Source organism: Cyprinus carpio, chromosome A15, assembly GCF_018340385.1.
Source record: "Cyprinus carpio isolate SPL01 chromosome A15, ASM1834038v1, whole genome shotgun sequence".
Taxonomy (NCBI): Eukaryota; Metazoa; Chordata; class Actinopteri; order Cypriniformes; family Cyprinidae; genus Cyprinus; species Cyprinus carpio.
Genome location: NC_056586.1, coordinates 11,595,378 through 11,613,153, shown reverse-complemented (window position 1 = coordinate 11,613,153; position 17,776 = coordinate 11,595,378). Strand labels below are relative to the sequence as shown.

Here is a 17,776-nt window from a genome sequence, read left to right as displayed (position 1 = left end):
ATCTGGTTCTGAAGACACAGTAGAATCTTTGACTTGTCATCTTGTAATTATGGTAATTACCACACGACATGAACAAAGCAAAAGATTGTGTACACACTGCACTCAAATCCGATTTGGATTTGGATCCGTTTGTTTAAGCACTGTTGTCAATATCCATATCTACATCAGCTGCTATAGTTATGATATGATAAGTCGATAGAAGATAACACGATGGAAAACTGAACTTTTTTTTACCTCTGTTTACCTCTATTTTTTGACATCTCACCACGGTGCTAAATACTGTGTCCAAAACTGCTGACTCATATGTAATAGTGTTACATACACATAATGGCCAGTGACAAAAAGAACACAATGATTTGAAATCCGATGGACTGGGACACATTTAAAAACATGGATTACATTTTTTTTCTGTTCATACTAAAGGGATTTGAATGTGATGTGCCAAAAAATCTGTCTGAAAAAGAGTTGGTTATGTAGTAACAGTTACTTTATCATTCAAGTAAAAATGTGGTACTATTGAGAGAGACGTCCCCGAGCACCAGCACCATTTTGGTGGAAAAGGGTATTAATCATCTCACACATGCATTACAAAATTCACACTGCGGTTTTTGTAATCAGTATTTTGTCATTTTCCAGTAAAAATGTCCTGAAAACAAGATACATTCAAGATACATTTACCTAAGAAAAGAATAATATTACATTAAGTTGTGTCGTCAGAGAATATATCTTAAATTAAATGCATTTCTCATCTCATTGACAATACCGTTCAAACATTGCATATTTTTATTTTTTCAAACATAGCACATTTGCATATATTTTAAAATGTAATTTATTCCTTCAGAATAAATCAGTATTTGATCCTTCAGAAATCTTTCTAAAGCCCTATTCACACGGGATTAGTATTACCTGGTGACCTCCAGTCATTTGTAATAATTGCGGAGGTTGTCTGTGATCTTAATCCCGTGCGAATCGGCCATGTCTGTAATTTGTAAAACTCCCCCACAATTGACCTACCATATTTCACCGAACACCGAGGTCCTGTGATAATAGTAGTCCCGTGCGAATCGGCATCTCTGTGATTTGGCCAAAATGTGGCACTCGCAAACCCTTGACATCCGGGTATCCGGGAGTTAAGTAAGTAAATTCGAGTAAAATCACTGGCTTCTCTTATCCCATGCGAATGCACCACACGAAATTCAGATGTGGGGGGTAATTTCAAAATCACACAAGGTCACCAGATAATACTAATCCCTAGCGAATAGAGCTTATTATGCTGATTTGCTGCTCAAGAAACATTTCGTATTATTATCATTGAAACAGTTGTGCTGCTTAATATTTTTGTGGAAACAGTGATACTTTTTTTCAGGATTCTTTGATGAATAAAAAGTTTATTTGAAATAGAATTTTTGTAACAATATTAAAGTCTTTACTGTCACGTTTAATCAATTTAATGCATCCTTGCTGAATAAAAGTATACATTTCCTTAAAAAAACAAAAAACATGCTGACTTCAGACTTCTGAACAGTAGTTTATGCTTAAAACATTATATATTCTTTGAAAATAAGTCTTAAAGGGATAATCCACCCCAAAATGAAAATTTTGTCATTAATCACTTACCCCCATGTCGTTCCAAACCCGTAAAAGCTTTGTTTGTCTTTGGAACACAATTTAAGATATTTCGGATGAAAACCGGGAGGCCTGTGACTGTCCCATAGACTGCCAAGTAAATAACAGTGTCAAGGTCCAGGAAAGTATGAAAAGCATCACCAGATGTCAGCCACGCCACAAGGATACGTTTTTTACATGTATTTGGTTTGATAGAAAACAGCGCATCAGAGCAGCGCGGCTGCGTACTGCTCAGATTTGTCAAAATGGTGCTACGCTGATTTGGAGAGACACAGAGGAGAGAAATTGTTGAATAAAGTCGTTATTTTTGTTTTCTTTGTGTACAAAAAGTATTCTAGTCGCTTCATAACATTATGGTTGAATCACTGATGCTAGATGGACTATTCTGACGATGCTTTTCATACTTTCCTGGACCTTGACACTGTTATTTACTTGGCAGTCTATGGGACAGTCACAAGCCTCCCGGATTTCATCCAAAATATCTTAAATTGTGTTCCGAAGACGAACGAAGCTTTTACGGGTTTGGAACAACAAAGGGGTAAGTGAATAATGACAAAATTTTCATTTTGGGGTGGAGTAACCCTTTAAGGCCTGTTCACACCAAGGACGATAACTATAAAGATAACGATAAAGATATAGTTCTAAAAATCGTTCTCAATATGAAAGAATGGCACAGAGAAACGATATCGTTGGAATCACTTTCAGAACGCTTTTTTCCAGCTGATGAATGATAAAAACATTGACAGCCAATCAGAGCTTGAGTGATTTGATTTAAAGTGGCAGATGAGCGTGCGCTTGGAATAAACAGACGATATCCTCTGTTGGTGTGGATGCTAATATAGCCTAGTTATCTTTGTAGTTATCGTTCTTGGTGTGAACAGGCCTTTACACATTTTTGCTGAACAAGTAAAAATGAATTTTTAGTTTTGATATTTTTACCGGTACAAAAAGACAAAAAAACTTTTTTTTTTTTTCATGAAGTCATGTATCAGTATCAGTATTGTGATCTTCCACCCCTTATGGCTTTGTTGTTTTCAGTCTATAACCTTTTTCCCTGACAAAGACAAGGTAACAGTGACCTCATTGCAGTGTCCTTGTGAAATCATGCCCATTTGCCTCCCGGAGTTATCTGGCTCAATGCTTGGCTGAAATTGCCTTCCCATCGCTTTGTTTACCTCTTACCGCCACTGGCTTGTTGATTCGAAAGCTGGTTAGTGCTGAAGATTAGTGGTAAAATTTTGCAGGATTTTCAGACAGAATGCAATCGTGAGCATCTGCAGGGTGGTACATTTTTTTCATTTCACACACACACACACACACACACACACACACACACACACACACTGTATTCCCATACTCCACCACAAGCAATATTATTAATAAGAGAGGTTTTAATGAAACCTAGGCCCATGTATTATTCATGCAATATTTAGACCAAAAGAGAAAGATGTAGATGTAGGCATGATAGCTAGAGCCGTCCAACTCAAGATGGAGAATTGGAGCCAGACCAAATCCGAAACTCCCATCCTCTGCCTTTATTTGGTTTTACGGCTGTTCCACCTCTCTCTGTTCTATCAGTTTGATGAATGACAGATTATTCAGCCAAGAGATGAGATTTCACCTCTCATTCTCGCTCTCTGTCTTTCTCCTTTCTTCTATTTTGCCATTTCTTTCTCACTTTCTCTCTTTTTCCCCATCACCCTTGTCTTTCTGCCTATGCTCTCTGCTCTATCTCCTTTTGATTTAAGATTCATCTATCAGTTCTCTGTATTTTTCCCCCTCTTTATTTATTTCCACTGCAGACGTGAGGCTGCTTGGCTGAGATGAGCGACTGCATTAAAATTCATGCCTGCTCATATTCTTTTTCATATAGTGTTGTGGTGCTGCTAGTGGGACGGAGGGGGATTTGGGGGCTGTCCAGCAGGGTTTGGGGGGAGGGGTGCTATCTGGTGTCAATGTGAAGGGATAAAGGGTAGAGGGGTAGGTGGCGGGGGGATTGCTGTTTGCATTTGAGGTCGACCCTTTAGATGTGCACCTGAAAATTGGATTTGGGAGTTCTAGTTAAAATCCTCCCCCATATGCTCGCACGCACACACATACACACTCTCTACACCCACACTCTTAAAAAACGTCAGGATTTTACCCTAATTTTCTGAATTTTAAAGAGAAATCAGTGCCATTTTCTATCCTAACACGGCAAAATACTGTGGAAAAAAGATAACTGTGCTGCATTGTGAGATAATAGTATAAATAGTTGTGTTCCTTTTCATTATGATAATTAACATTCCCTTTAGCAGCGAAGTTCTTAACTTTTAATTAATTTTCTCCCATCCAGTGTAATTGTGTTACGGAATACAATTCGTTGCATTGTTTAACATGAAGACAAGAAGCCAGACATTATGATTAGCTCTTAACCCTTACAGTTTATATTATATTTGGTAATACGGAATGTTAAAGTACAGAAATAACATAATCTTCTATGAACAGTTAAGGGAAATAATGAGTTTTGCAAAATACTGTTGCACAAGGTGACAATCATAATAAACTCGGAACATTACCAAACATGTAACCTAAAGTGAATACAACGACAGCAACAGCGGAATCATCCAACAAATAGTTAAAAATTCAACAACATCATTTATTTATGCTAGTGCAGGCTGGAAAGCTTAAGCCAGCATAGTACTGTGGGTATTCTGTAGATATAGAAGAGATTACTGTTAAAAATTATTCAGATCATTGTGATTTTACTGCATTCCTGGTTTTGTTCACTGTTAAGTCACAGTATTCCATTGTCATTAAATTTGAATAAATTATACAAGTAATAGTGTAAAATTAATTTGAAAGCACGGCAAATAGTAGTCAAGATTATACTGTAACTGATACAATACATTTGAAACGTTTTAGTGTGTGTTTCATCAACTAGAGGTACAGATTTGAACATTTATTTTATACCCATGTTATTTTAGTATTATTTATGCGATAATATTGCTTTTATTAATATTTTAATATATATATAAAAAAAAAAAAAAAAAAAAAAAAAAAAATATATAATATATATATATATATATATATATATATATATATATATTATAAAAAAAAAATTTTTTTTTTTTTTTTATACTTAGTAATTGCATTTAGTAAAATGCATTTTTTTCTTTTTTTTTAAATATTACAATTTAGGACTTTTTTCATTTTAGTTCAGTTTTATATAAAAAAATTCTCTCTCCAATTTAGGTGTTTCAGCTTAATATTATTTCAGTTTGTTGCCAATCTTATCTATTGTTAAAGTTTCATAAAATATTTTATTTCATTTTATTATTTTATTTTATTTTTAACAAAAATTGTTTTTAATTGTTTGTTTTATTTTTAGTAAATGATAGTAACCCTGTTTTATATTTTTTGCCACTTTTTCAAGACGAAAGATTGCGCCATTTTATTTCGGAAATGTTTAAAAATGGTATTTCCATCACCATTATTAAACAAAATACATAATTTAAGAGGTGAAATGTTCATATATAAATTAGATAAAATTGGACACTGGACATTCTTAGTGAACAAATAAACTAGAGTGTACATTCAGATTTATGGAGACACTCGTTTAGCAGGAGGCCTGCTGGAAGGGTAGCATTTTTTTTTTTTTTGTAAAAAAAAATATATATATATGGTGGTGGTGGGGGGGCGGTGATGTTTTTCATCGTGGTGAAGGTCAGATTTGATCTGTCTTTCTGTCTCTTTGTTTGCTTTCTACATTCATTCCTAAATTTGATTCCCCCACTTCCCCACTCCCTGCTTTTATTTTTTTATGTATGTGTATATAAGTGTGTCACATACACAAGCACCTGAGTAATCACATACTTTTTTTTTTATGAACAATTGTGTTGATTATGGCTGGTAACTGCTCTGAAAGCTTGGAATGACTCCCTTCAGATGAATTCCCTCATGCTGTTTGTATGAGAGGAATCGTGATTGTTAGGCTGAATCATGGCACAAATAATGATGGCATATCAGCACACCTGGGAACGAGAGGAGGCTGAACTTATCAACAGCAGCACAACAACAGTCAATTGCAATAAACGGATGGCAAAAATCATGCTATCCTGGTTAAAACAAAGCAGTAATGAATAGCATTATGCCTCAAAGAGCCTTCAAACAATACTAGATAATAAAACGTAAATTCCATGCACATTTAAAATAACATATGATCTTTATTACAACAAATGGGTATTTTATAATTGTTTGTGTTTCATATTTAAATCTGTATACATGGGGTTTAGACTGTAAAGAGTGAGTGGGAACATTTTTCCTGTAGTCTGTGCACACACACACACACACACACACACACACACACACACACACACACACACACACACACACACACTCACATTTATTGTAATAAAGATATGTGATTTTAAAATGTGCATGGAATTTATGTTTCATTATCATGTTTCATAGTGTTGTTTAAAGGCAATTATAATAATACATTATAATACTGTAATCATTGTCATATACACACACACAATCACAATAGTATGTATGTATGATTTTTATTAATGTTTGATGAGATTTAATTTTTTATTTTCAATTTCATTTTAAATTTTGTTTCATTTTTAGTGATTTTGTATTCGACCCCTTTTTTTCAATATTAATATTATGTTTAATTTATTTTTTACTTCATTTTTTTGTTTTAGTTTTCCAGTCAGTAAATTTAATGCTTCAAGTTATTTCATTTTGTTGCAACGTAATTTTCCTTTAGTTTAGCATTTTCACCTAATATAATATTTTCACTGGATTCGGCTTTATTTAAATTAGCAAAAATATTTGAGATATATCATTTTTTGATATTTTAGATTAAAATAGATAATTGTATGTAACTGTAGATTTAGATACTGACGATACTAAAGTCTGTATGGGTTATAATGGTATTTTTAATGCATAATAAAACATTATAAAACATCTTATAATTATTACATTGTGTATACTTAGTTATAACTTATTTGGCTATTAGTTAACATTATCTCATTATAACATTATAACATTATTATACAAAAAAATCGTTTGCAATAAAATAAAGAACATGCACTAAGAAAACGAAGTAATTTTGTACATTAAAGAGCAATAATTAATTAAAAACAGTGCTTATCATGTGTTTTATGCATTATAATCTTTAAACAGGAACAGGTAATGAAAGGGGTTATGAAAATCTGTAATGCTTTATTATGTGTATTATGATGCATTATGAATACTTTGATAATGCATAACATAAAAATGACTCAAGAAAATTCTAATTATACACTAGACTCAGGCAATTTCTGCAAAATCTCAAGTATACTTATCTGTATGAGTTTACCTGTCTGCACTCCACGCTCCGCTAGGCCCCGGCCGCTACCTGCCACAGCTGCACTCCTGTCTGCTCCGCAACAAAGCAGGAAGAGCAGTGGCCGTTGCCTAGTGATGGTGTTGCCATGGAGACTGGCCAGCCAGACTCCCGCTATAAAGAATAGGTTGTTATACATCGAGAGCAGGGAGGGAGAGAGAGAGGCAGTGGAGTTTGGAGTTTCTCTAGGTTTGAGGATGGAGGGGAGGGAGGTTCATTAAATCAGAGAGTGAGAGAGAGAGAGATGGAAAGAAAGAGAAAGAGAGAAACTTGCTGGATTCTCTTTATGATTTGGCATATATATGAGGGCAGACAGTAGTGTTGAGTTATACTGCGTTCTGCCTCATTTGCTATTCTGTATTAAGAAGAGGGCCGAGGGCTGTTTGGCTAGACTGCCTCCTCAGGATCATTTAGACTCTCACCACGCCATCATTTCTAGCATTTTCTTTTCTTCACCTTCTTTCTCACATGTACATGTAAACATGCTCGGATAAAAAGTTTAGTACTAGGAACTTAAAAATTGACTGCTTTCTGTTGAGTTAATCACTTCATTTTTAATGAATTTAATGAATCTTTTTTTTATTTTTGATTAAACACTGTCTTTATAATTTTTTAAATGTGTGTGTGTGTGTGTGTGTAAATATATATGATATATATATATATAATATTAATTACAATTATATATGATTTATTCTTTCTCACTTGTACTCAGTATGTTATATATGATATATATATATATAATATTAATTACAATTATATATAATTTATTCTTTCTCACTTGTACTCAGTATGTATACAGTATACAGATACACCTATTTAAATACATATATTATTATTACCTATTATTACCTATATTATATTATTACCTTGTAAATGGCATGTGCATATACATAAAAGTTGTTATTATTGCACTGCAATAATCTTAGTTTAACCAGATGGGAGGCCCAGAGTCAAATTCTGTATATGTTCCCTAAAAAGAGTTTATTGCACTCCTGACCTCTCATTCGCTTTCTTTATAAACATATTTTTTTATAAATTTGATAAAACTTTATAAATTTAAACATATATCTAAGGACACACACACACGCACACACACACACACACACACACACACACACACACACACACACACACACATATATATATATATATATATGTAAGGACAGAGAGTACAAAAATCACTCAGTATGAGAGCTATCATGGGGTATCATAAGTATAATATATATATTGCATGAGTTTGTTCTGGATTCACAATCCCAGGGTTCTGCAGTGGAAATATTGATTTTCAAATGTTTACAGTTTCCATTTGTTCCATGAAAGTTGGAGAGTGGAAAAGTCTCACTGAAGTGTGTTTCTCCTCCCGCTTGCATATACAGTACTTTCCTGTGAATGTTGTCTTGTGTGAAGGATTGTGTTGTGAAGGTTCAATATGCTTGTGTGTGTTTGTGTTATTCCTTTTTGTGGTGGAGAGTAATTTTGCTTTTGTAAACACGTTCAAAGAATAGCGTGATTGTGGCATTAATTCAGTGTTTTGGGCTGCAGGATAGTCTGTGTGTATCTGCTGCTCCATGCTGTTGGCTTTCATCACTAGAGTCACCATGTATCTCACAGCATTGGTTTGTGTGTGTGTGTGTGTGTGTGTGTGTGTGTGTGTGTGTGTGTGTGCACGCACGTCAGACTGACTACACCGCAACCATAGATCAGGTTTTATTATGCACCAAAAGCTGATCCTCCTCTCCTTTCACAATGTCATTCTGTTATGCAACTTTGTCGCTGACTGGACAAACTACTGAGGCCTGTATGATACTGAAATGCCTTTTGTTTTTTCACATATTACTTATTTATATTATAGGACTTATAAGTGTTTTTTTTATTGATCCAAATATCCAATTGCTGTAATGAGCCCCTTATACCCTGATATCTGATTGTTACACACAAAGTTAACTAAAAGTGGTAACATCTAAATTAACTGGTTTTATTAAAGTCAGAAGTATTATTTAACATCAGCTGAATGTATTATACCAACAAAACTCATTTTTATTGGTTAAATAGAAATAGCTTAGAAAGGTTACCACTTATCTGTTGGTAGACTTTGGATCTGACACACTTCTGTTAATCAGCCAATCATGTCGTCTGATGGTAATAATCTCAAAATGGCCAAATATCTACAAATTAACTGTCCTGACCAATATATCGAGTTTATGATTGGTACTTGTCTGGTTTTATTCCGAACCCAACAATACAAATGCTGTTTGTTCATGTGTAAGCATACATGAATGTGTGTGTGTATGTGTGTGTGTGTGTCTGTGGTAGTATGATGAAGGAGGTTATTAAAAGCAGAAGTCCGCCCCATTTGTCATGGTCAAGAAGTGGGGTGCAGAATGTGGGCAGCCTCAAAAAATGATTAGGCAAAGATGTAGCAGTAATAAAGCCGAGCTCAAGAGGGGGAATCTGCTATTTGTTTGTGTAAAATCCATCCACACTGCAGCAAAACTTAATGAGGTGCCTCTTATGTCCTATTTTAAACCTAGTTTGGTTCAGGAGATGCTATTGTGTGAGGTTTTCCACAGTATAAAGCACATGATAAAGGATTAATTCAGTTAAATATGACTGTCAGTTATGACAGAAAATAATTAATGTAACCAAAAATCAAGCAAAATGTGTAAATAATAATAATAATAATAATAATTAATATATATAATAAATAAATATATATATATATATATATATATATATATATATATATATATATATAAGATAAATTATAAAAAAATACAGGTGTAAATAATATGTATAAACATTTCACCCATAGTGTAAATAATGCAAATATATGGAAAAAAAATAATTTTGTTTTTTTATTTTGTTTTTTAAAAGATGTCTATTATGACCAAGGCTGTATTTATTTGATAACACACACACACACACACACACACACACACACACAGCATAACAGTAATACTGTAAAATAATTAAAATGTAAGTTTTCCCTGTGATGGCAAGCTGAATCCCCCCCCCCCCCAAAAAAAAAAAATAATAATAATATATATATATATATATATATATATATATATATATATATATATATATATATATATATATATATATTTTTTTTTTTTTTTTTTTTGTGAAAAATGTGAAACACTAATCAAAAGTTGCAAAGATGCATCAAACTGATCAGAAGTGACAGTAAAGCATTAATAATGTGACAAATGATTTATATTGGAAAGAAATGCTGTTAATCATTATTTATTATTATTTTGAACTTTCTATTCATAAATATTCATGTTGATGTATGTTTCTCCTTAAGCTTTAATCTAATCCTTATTTCACAGTGATCTGCGTGTCAGATCAGGCATGTGGAATTGTCTTAGTGTGAGCGATGCTTTTGCATGATTCTAGTTTGGTAGCATCATATTTTTGGGATGTGTCACCATGAAAATTTGTGCCAACAGGTGCTTGCGAGAACTTCCTGTGGCGCTGTTACTTGAGCTGCTTTCTCTCCCAGCCAATTATGTCCTAATTAGAGATGTGTCATCTTGCTAAAATAGAATGGTATCACTATTGGATCGTTTGGAGAAGTTAGGGGTGCGGAGAGAGCGATGATGAGGGAGGGAGGTTTTTGAGGATCCCTCTTCCTATCTCTGCCTTTGGATTCCCTTGGGGCTGCAGACACACTTGAAAGCTGTGAAGTGTGCTGTTCTGCCTGCATTCTCCTCATAATTGGCCAAATGCTGCATTGGGAAAGATTTAGGGAGGTAGGAAGGCATGGCAACAAAACTCCTGCGATTGTCTCTAAAACTCTCAATCTATGTTTTTCTTTTGGCTTCACTCATCTCTCTGTTCTTTACCTTTTCCGTTTTTTTTTTGTGTTAATATAGGGCTTTGTGCCAGTACCTAGTGTGCTGCCTCGCTGTCTGCTGTCTGCATAGACAGATGTCTTCTAGAACAGCAGCTTCCTAACTGTCATGGAAACTCAAAAGTCACTGGTTTATAAAACTCTTCATAGGCAGCAACTCAGGCATGATACTAAACTAATGAAACGAGACTCTAATAAGCATAAAGATGCATAACACACATATAATGCACAAAATAATGCATTTTAATTAATTATAACCAACTTATTTAATGAACTATTATAAAAATATAAATAGTTTATTATTATTATTATTATTATTATTATTATTATTATTATTATTATTATTATTATTATTATTATTATTAAATGACATAAAGATTTCATATAGAATGAAATCACCTACATAACTATATATAAATCCACTGTATAATAATAATAATAATAATATATATATATATATATATATTTGTCTACATTATACATACATTACACATACATTATATATATAATGTATAATAAAATATATTTATAAAGTATATTTAAATAATAAAGTGTTATTAGAACTATTGAATGAAATCTAACTTTTATATAGAATGAAAATAAATTATTTTAAATTCACTGTAAATAAATTTACTTTACATTGTGTTAACAATATAATAATAAAAAATAATTAGTATATTAAGTACCAATTATTATTTAATTAAAATATGAGTTTTATATAGAATTAAATGTATCATTTAAAAAATAAATACTTTATATTATATTATATTATATTATATTATATTATATTATATTATATTATATTATATTATATTATATTATATTATATTATATAAAGCTCAAGTGTTGTTTGTGTTTGGCATTCCAAATAAATAAATTCTGTCTAGTGAAGTTCTACAAATATCCTGTACTCTTCTCATTATGGGATTTCCTTTTCCACAAAGGAAAATGTGGCTGAAATGATGTATCTTAGAGGGCATCATAATTAAGCTGCCTATACTTTTTAGAACAGGCTTTGTGTGGGGATCACACCTTATGATGCATTTGGAGGCAGCTCTCTAGATTTTGGAACAGAGCATCTGTCTGCCTGTCTCTCTCCTCCCATCCTTCTTTTTTGTGTGCATGTACGAGAAAGCAGGATTGATTGCCTGTGACTGACATCTGAACACTACACCTTAAACATGACTGCAGGCTTTTAATCATTGATAGGCTTTTGCTGGAATTGGGCAGGCTACGGGGCAGCCCTGTGCGTATGCTAGAATCTGCTGATTCACTCTCTGCTCTTTCAGATCTTGTTTTCAAGCCTTTATTTTCTGCATATACTGTATGTTGTTTGTGTTTAGTACATGAGACAGCAGGAGAGTGTGTTCATGTTTGTGAATGTATGCGCTCCTCAGGGACTTGTGAGCGCCGCTGCCTTTGAGACAGATGGACAAAAGAAAAGATTTCTTCTCACTATTTTCAATTCGATATAACTGTAGGAAACCAGAATGCATTGAAATATTGTTTGTACATTGATTGTATATTAATCAATACTCGCATGTTTTTCATAGCTTTTCACAGAAGAATCTTTGTCACACTACTGTCAAGCAGAATTATTATAGTTAACTCAAGCTAACATTAAAACTAATTGACATTAACATTAAAATTAGTTGCCAAAGCAACATTTCCCTCAACTTCAACTAAACTTCAAATGAAAATATAAAAATAAAAACTCATTCAAAATATTAATAAAAACTATAGTGATACTAAAATTATTTTAAAAGTGATACTAAACACTCCTGTCAAATACCCTCTTTTTTATTTTCCTCTCCATGTCTATTTTTCAATATTACATTCCATAAAATGAACTAGCCTGCATTCTTTATAATGGCTCCCCCAAAAATGAAAATTCAGACATCTTTTATTCACCCTTATGTCATATTCTGCAGCCAGTATTTGTGTAAGGCAGATTGTAGCACTGCTTTCTGGAGGGCAGTTCACTCCTTCACTAGTTTTCATTCTCTAATTATGCAGTGTGAATGTGTATGCCATAGAGATTTGCTTCCTTATTTTCAGTGAACTGCCCAGCTTTCAGTAACTATCCTTATAATTTACATTCCAACCCTCTTGTTCTCTATTTAAACTAGCCTTTACTATTTTTACCCACTGATTATTAAGGTGAGTTGCATGGCAAGTGTGAACTGGTTGCTCACTGTATGCTAGTCTCAGCTTCAGGCCAATGAACCATCAACTGACCATCTGGTTACACACAAAAACAGCAAGCTCCAGTCTGATTGGCTGTCTTGATTTCAGATCAGTTCGCAGGGAAATAGCAACTGTATAATACAAATTTGCATGATCCAAAAGTCCAAGGGATTTTAATGTGTTCCCAAGATGCAGACAGACTGACAGCCCTTCTTTAAAGTCCAACACCCCTGATTTGTTTTTCATGGTAGAAATGAGTTTGTGACACTGTGTATTTTAATTGTTTATGTATGACCAAGAGGATGATGAAGATAATAACTATTCTTATTTTTATTAGTTGCTGTTGTTTTTTACTTATTATTATTATTATTATTATTATACAGATCATATATAAACAATAAAAATGTGCCACAAAAAGCACTTGATGCCTCGTTCATATGTTTTAAAAACAACAACAACAGCCACAACAATAATAATAATTATTCATTATTATTATTATTATTATTATTAAACATAAAGACAAGTGACCGGTTTATTTTAATTGTTTATATAAAAATTTTAAAATAAAAAAAACAAAAAAAAAAAATAAATTGTACAATAAAAAATAATAATTATTAAACATGAAGACAAGTGACCAGTTTATTTGAATTGTTTATATATGAGATTAATAATAATAATAATAATATATATATATAATAATTTATAAAAATATTCACAAATGCATTCACAAGTACCTTGCAATTCTGAGTGCAAATGCAAAGATTTATTTGTAAAATTAGAAGCAACAGATAAAATAAATGTATTTTTGGATTGCATATATTTGTTTGAGTGATTTTGAATTGTCCTATGCATTAGTGAGAATTTCTGATACAGTTTTAACTACATAATAGTGAACCAGTGGACTGCAGACAGTTTGAGTAACTCCAGCTTTTATTTCCCCCACTATCTGAACTGTGCTGAGACCTGACCTGTGCTGAAACGGGTAGAGTTTGGCTTTAAGCACCCTGGACAGTTCCACAGCACATGGTGTGCTCATCTCACTGCAGAACTGCCTCTAATGCTACTGCTAATATCCATGCAACACAATGCAGCCTCTCACACATTTTGTGGAGTTATTTGCGTATGTTTTCACACCGAGGTTTGGACGGCAAACACTTTTTCATCTGGACTGGGTTTTACTTCCTCTGTCTCTTATCTTATCCTGGTTCTTTCTCTCTCTTCTCTCTAGAGATTAGAGAATAAAACAGCACCCCCTTTCCCTGTTCTCTCTCTCTCTCTCTCTCTCTCTCTCTCTCTCTCTCTTTCTAACACACACATGCTCCCTCCCCCACTGATAGGATCTCTAGAGGATGGAGTGGATTAATGACCTCGCTGGAGAGGGCCAGAGCTCTCCAAATCACCCGCACATGATCACTGCGTGTGTGTGTGTATGTGTGTGTGTGTTGTTTTACACTGCCACATACACGTATTTCTACTATACATATGCAAGCAAAACCAGTCTCACTGTTGCATTGAATTCAACCGGCTGAAAGCCAGAACCGTTCAGCCATGAATTCAAGCTGATCTGAGCACTGCACAGAGCTGTCCTTGTCTTCCTTGTTAATTATATACACCAGTCTCCTGCTGTGTATTTGTTTGTCTCCGCAGCAGTTTCCTCTCTTCCTGTGACAATATTTAACAGACCTCCAGTTCTCCCAGTGGAGAGCCTGTCCCCCTCCCTCCGCTCCGACTGCAGGCTTCAGCAGGCCCATATACCACTGTGATAGGAAACATATGGACAGAAACACACTACACAATCAGGCTTCATATGAGCAGCTCTAGTTAGTGCTGCTCGCACTATTGCTCATATTTAGGGTTGGGATTTAAAGAAAGCTCTCAGTATTAAAATGTGTTTGTGCTCCATGAATGATACTTATTTGTTAAGCAGATATATGATTTTCTTCTTGTGAAAAGTAAATTGGGCAAAAAAGGTATGTAGGTGCAGATGGGCACTGCTTGAGGGACTGAAGTCATATCTAGAGACTAGAATATTATAGAGGCTTGACGGTGGTCTTTTTAAAGCAAAGAATCATAGAAACCATACAGAATACCCTAGCAACAGCAACCTATCCACAATATGTTAATATCCTATATCTAACATTTTCTAAGAATTTTTTTTTTTTAAATCTGTCATTATTTTTGTGTATTTAACTAACAATGAACAATATTTTAAAGCATAAATTATTCTGCACTAGTGTCGGTTATTTTTTATTTTTATTTTTTTTATGTTTTTGAAAGACTTTGGTCACCAAGGCTACATTTATTTGGTCAAATATATAGTAAAAACAGTAATATTGTAACAATACTATTACAACAAAGCTAAATTTTCAGCAGCCATTATACATTTTAAAAAACAATAAATTCAAATTAATACAAAAAAGAAATTTCAGAACCAAACATTCAAGACTTTCCATGATACTTTTTTTAAGGATTATATGATAAATACGAAGTTCAAAAACATTTAATGATAATTTACACATATACTAATGTATTATTAACATTTCAAGTTTTGTAATTTAACATTTGTTAATGTATTATGAAGAAACATGAATTATAGATGAACAATATATTTATAAATTTCCATTAACTTAAAATGTAAAAATGTTTTCATTCTTAGTCTATGACACGTAACACATTAATTAATAATAACATATTTCTTAATTACATTACGTTTGCAGCCAAAAAAGCAGCCGATGGTTCTGTCATCCCGAACGGCTACTGTGACTTCTGTCTAGGAGGCTCTAAGAAAACAGGCTGTCCTGAAGATCTAATTTCCTGTGCAGACTGCGGCCGATCAGGTGCGACCAAACCCATGTAAACTCTACTCGGAAATAGGATTTATTAGTTTTCTCAACATATTACCTTCTTTTTGGGCTCTTGCAGGTCATCCGTCGTGCCTGCAGTTCACGGTCAACATGACGGCGGCAGTGAGGACCTACCGCTGGCAGTGCATCGAGTGCAAATCCTGCAGCCTGTGCGGAACATCAGAGAACGATGTAAGTCAACTGAACGAAGCAACTTACTTTTCCAGTGCAATCTGTTGTATTTCTAAACTGTTTACTCCAAGGCCCCAGCGCTGGTGTTTGGGGACATGTTCATACAAGGATCAACTTGCATTATTTTTACAGGATCAGCTTTTATTCTGTGATGATTGTGACAGAGGGTATCACATGTATTGTCTAAGCCCCCCTATGTCGGAGCCTCCAGAGGGTATGTGCTGTGTGTTTTACACTGATGTGTTTAAAAATAAAATAATAATAATAAGAATCATATTCTTAATCACTATTTTTTGTACTTGTAAAAATGAATAAAATAGTTATTTTCATATACATTCATATAAAAATATAAATAAGTATATATTTATTTTCATATAAATTCATATAATATCAAATAAATGTATAAATATACACACTCACGCACACACACAAGTATACAAACTGGTAAGAAAATAGATCGATTTTATTTTTAATAGATTTTTATTAAAGTGCAAAAGAAACTACGAGCATGCAATGTCGTAGTTATGTCGTCAGTTTAGTCACAAAGTTATCAAAAAGGTGATTAAAGCTGCCTTAAAATTGGGCATGCATGTGAGTATTTGTTATATATGAGTCACATTTAAGAACATCCAGTGGTTTTCAGTGTAATTTTTCTTTCAAATACAGTAAAAATATTTTTGTTTTAAAGCATAAATCTAGCCCATTTTATAGAGGTTTGAGCTTAAAACAATAAAACACTATTTGATAACTAAATTCAAAATATCTTCTCTAAAAACAAAAATAAAACAAACAATACATTTTGCAGTGTACAATTACAGCTATTACTAACTTAGGCCAAATATTCCACGCTTTAATATTATACATCATTTGTGGCTCTTCCTTTGCAGGGAGCTGGAGTTGCCATCTGTGTCTGCGCCAGCTAAAGGAAAAAGCGTCCGCCTACATCACACTAACCTAATCTCCGTGCCCTACTTCACCCTAGCAGTCTCATCCTACTCTATCCCATCATCACAGATCCAAAGAGACTCCCCCAACATCCACCAGAAGAGAACATGTTTCATCTGCCTATTGCCTGTATGGTGACTGCAAGGAAAACGTAGGGTGCGACTAACATTTTTGTATGTCAATTGGGACTCAAGCAGACCTTTCCTTAACAGTCCCCCAAAGAGTTGTTTCCTTCGTGGATCAGAGAGGTCTTCTTCTTGCCTGGCTCGATCTTATGTTGGTTAAACCAGCAGTGCCAAACAGTTTGTCGCTGAGGAGACATTTTGCACGAGGCTAAGGGGGGCGTGTCAGTGGGAGGAGTCTCTGTGACATTAGATGACGCACCAACTGCAGTTGAGACAAGTGCCACATGATCTCACCGCAGCTTTTGGTTGGTTTAGCTCTGGTGAGAGATGGTATCAGTGTGCCATTGATTCTTAGCAGTATATTCTTCAGGAACAGACACCAGCATGTAATGAGATCATGTTTTGTCATTCAATTTGGCCTTATTCTAGCTGTAATTAGACTTCAGTTGTAGAGATGAATGAATTCTTCAATAATTAAAGGTGCTTTATGTAAGTTTTTGTCTCTACTAAAGCATAAAAATACCATAATACGTTTGCAGATATTTAAATAACATGCTAAGTTAACATACTTGTTTATTTGAAAAACAATGCTACAGTCAGTTATTCTCCTTTGAAAATGTGCGTTCTG

The 17,776-nt window shown here is 33.8% G+C and overlaps 1 protein-coding gene across 1 annotated transcript in view; it reads left to right on the top strand.

Moving 5' to 3' along the window:
• LOC109069025 (zinc finger protein neuro-d4-like) overlaps positions 1–17,776 on the top strand; it is a 43,125-nt gene extending 25,349 nt beyond the window's left edge. Inside the window, 4 exon segments of the mRNA XM_042771003.1 lie at positions 15,761–15,880; positions 15,966–16,078; positions 16,211–16,292; positions 16,966–17,776. Coding sequence (XP_042626937.1) covers positions 15,761–15,880; positions 15,966–16,078; positions 16,211–16,292; positions 16,966–17,036 — 386 coding nt within the window. The 3' untranslated portion in view covers positions 17,037–17,776.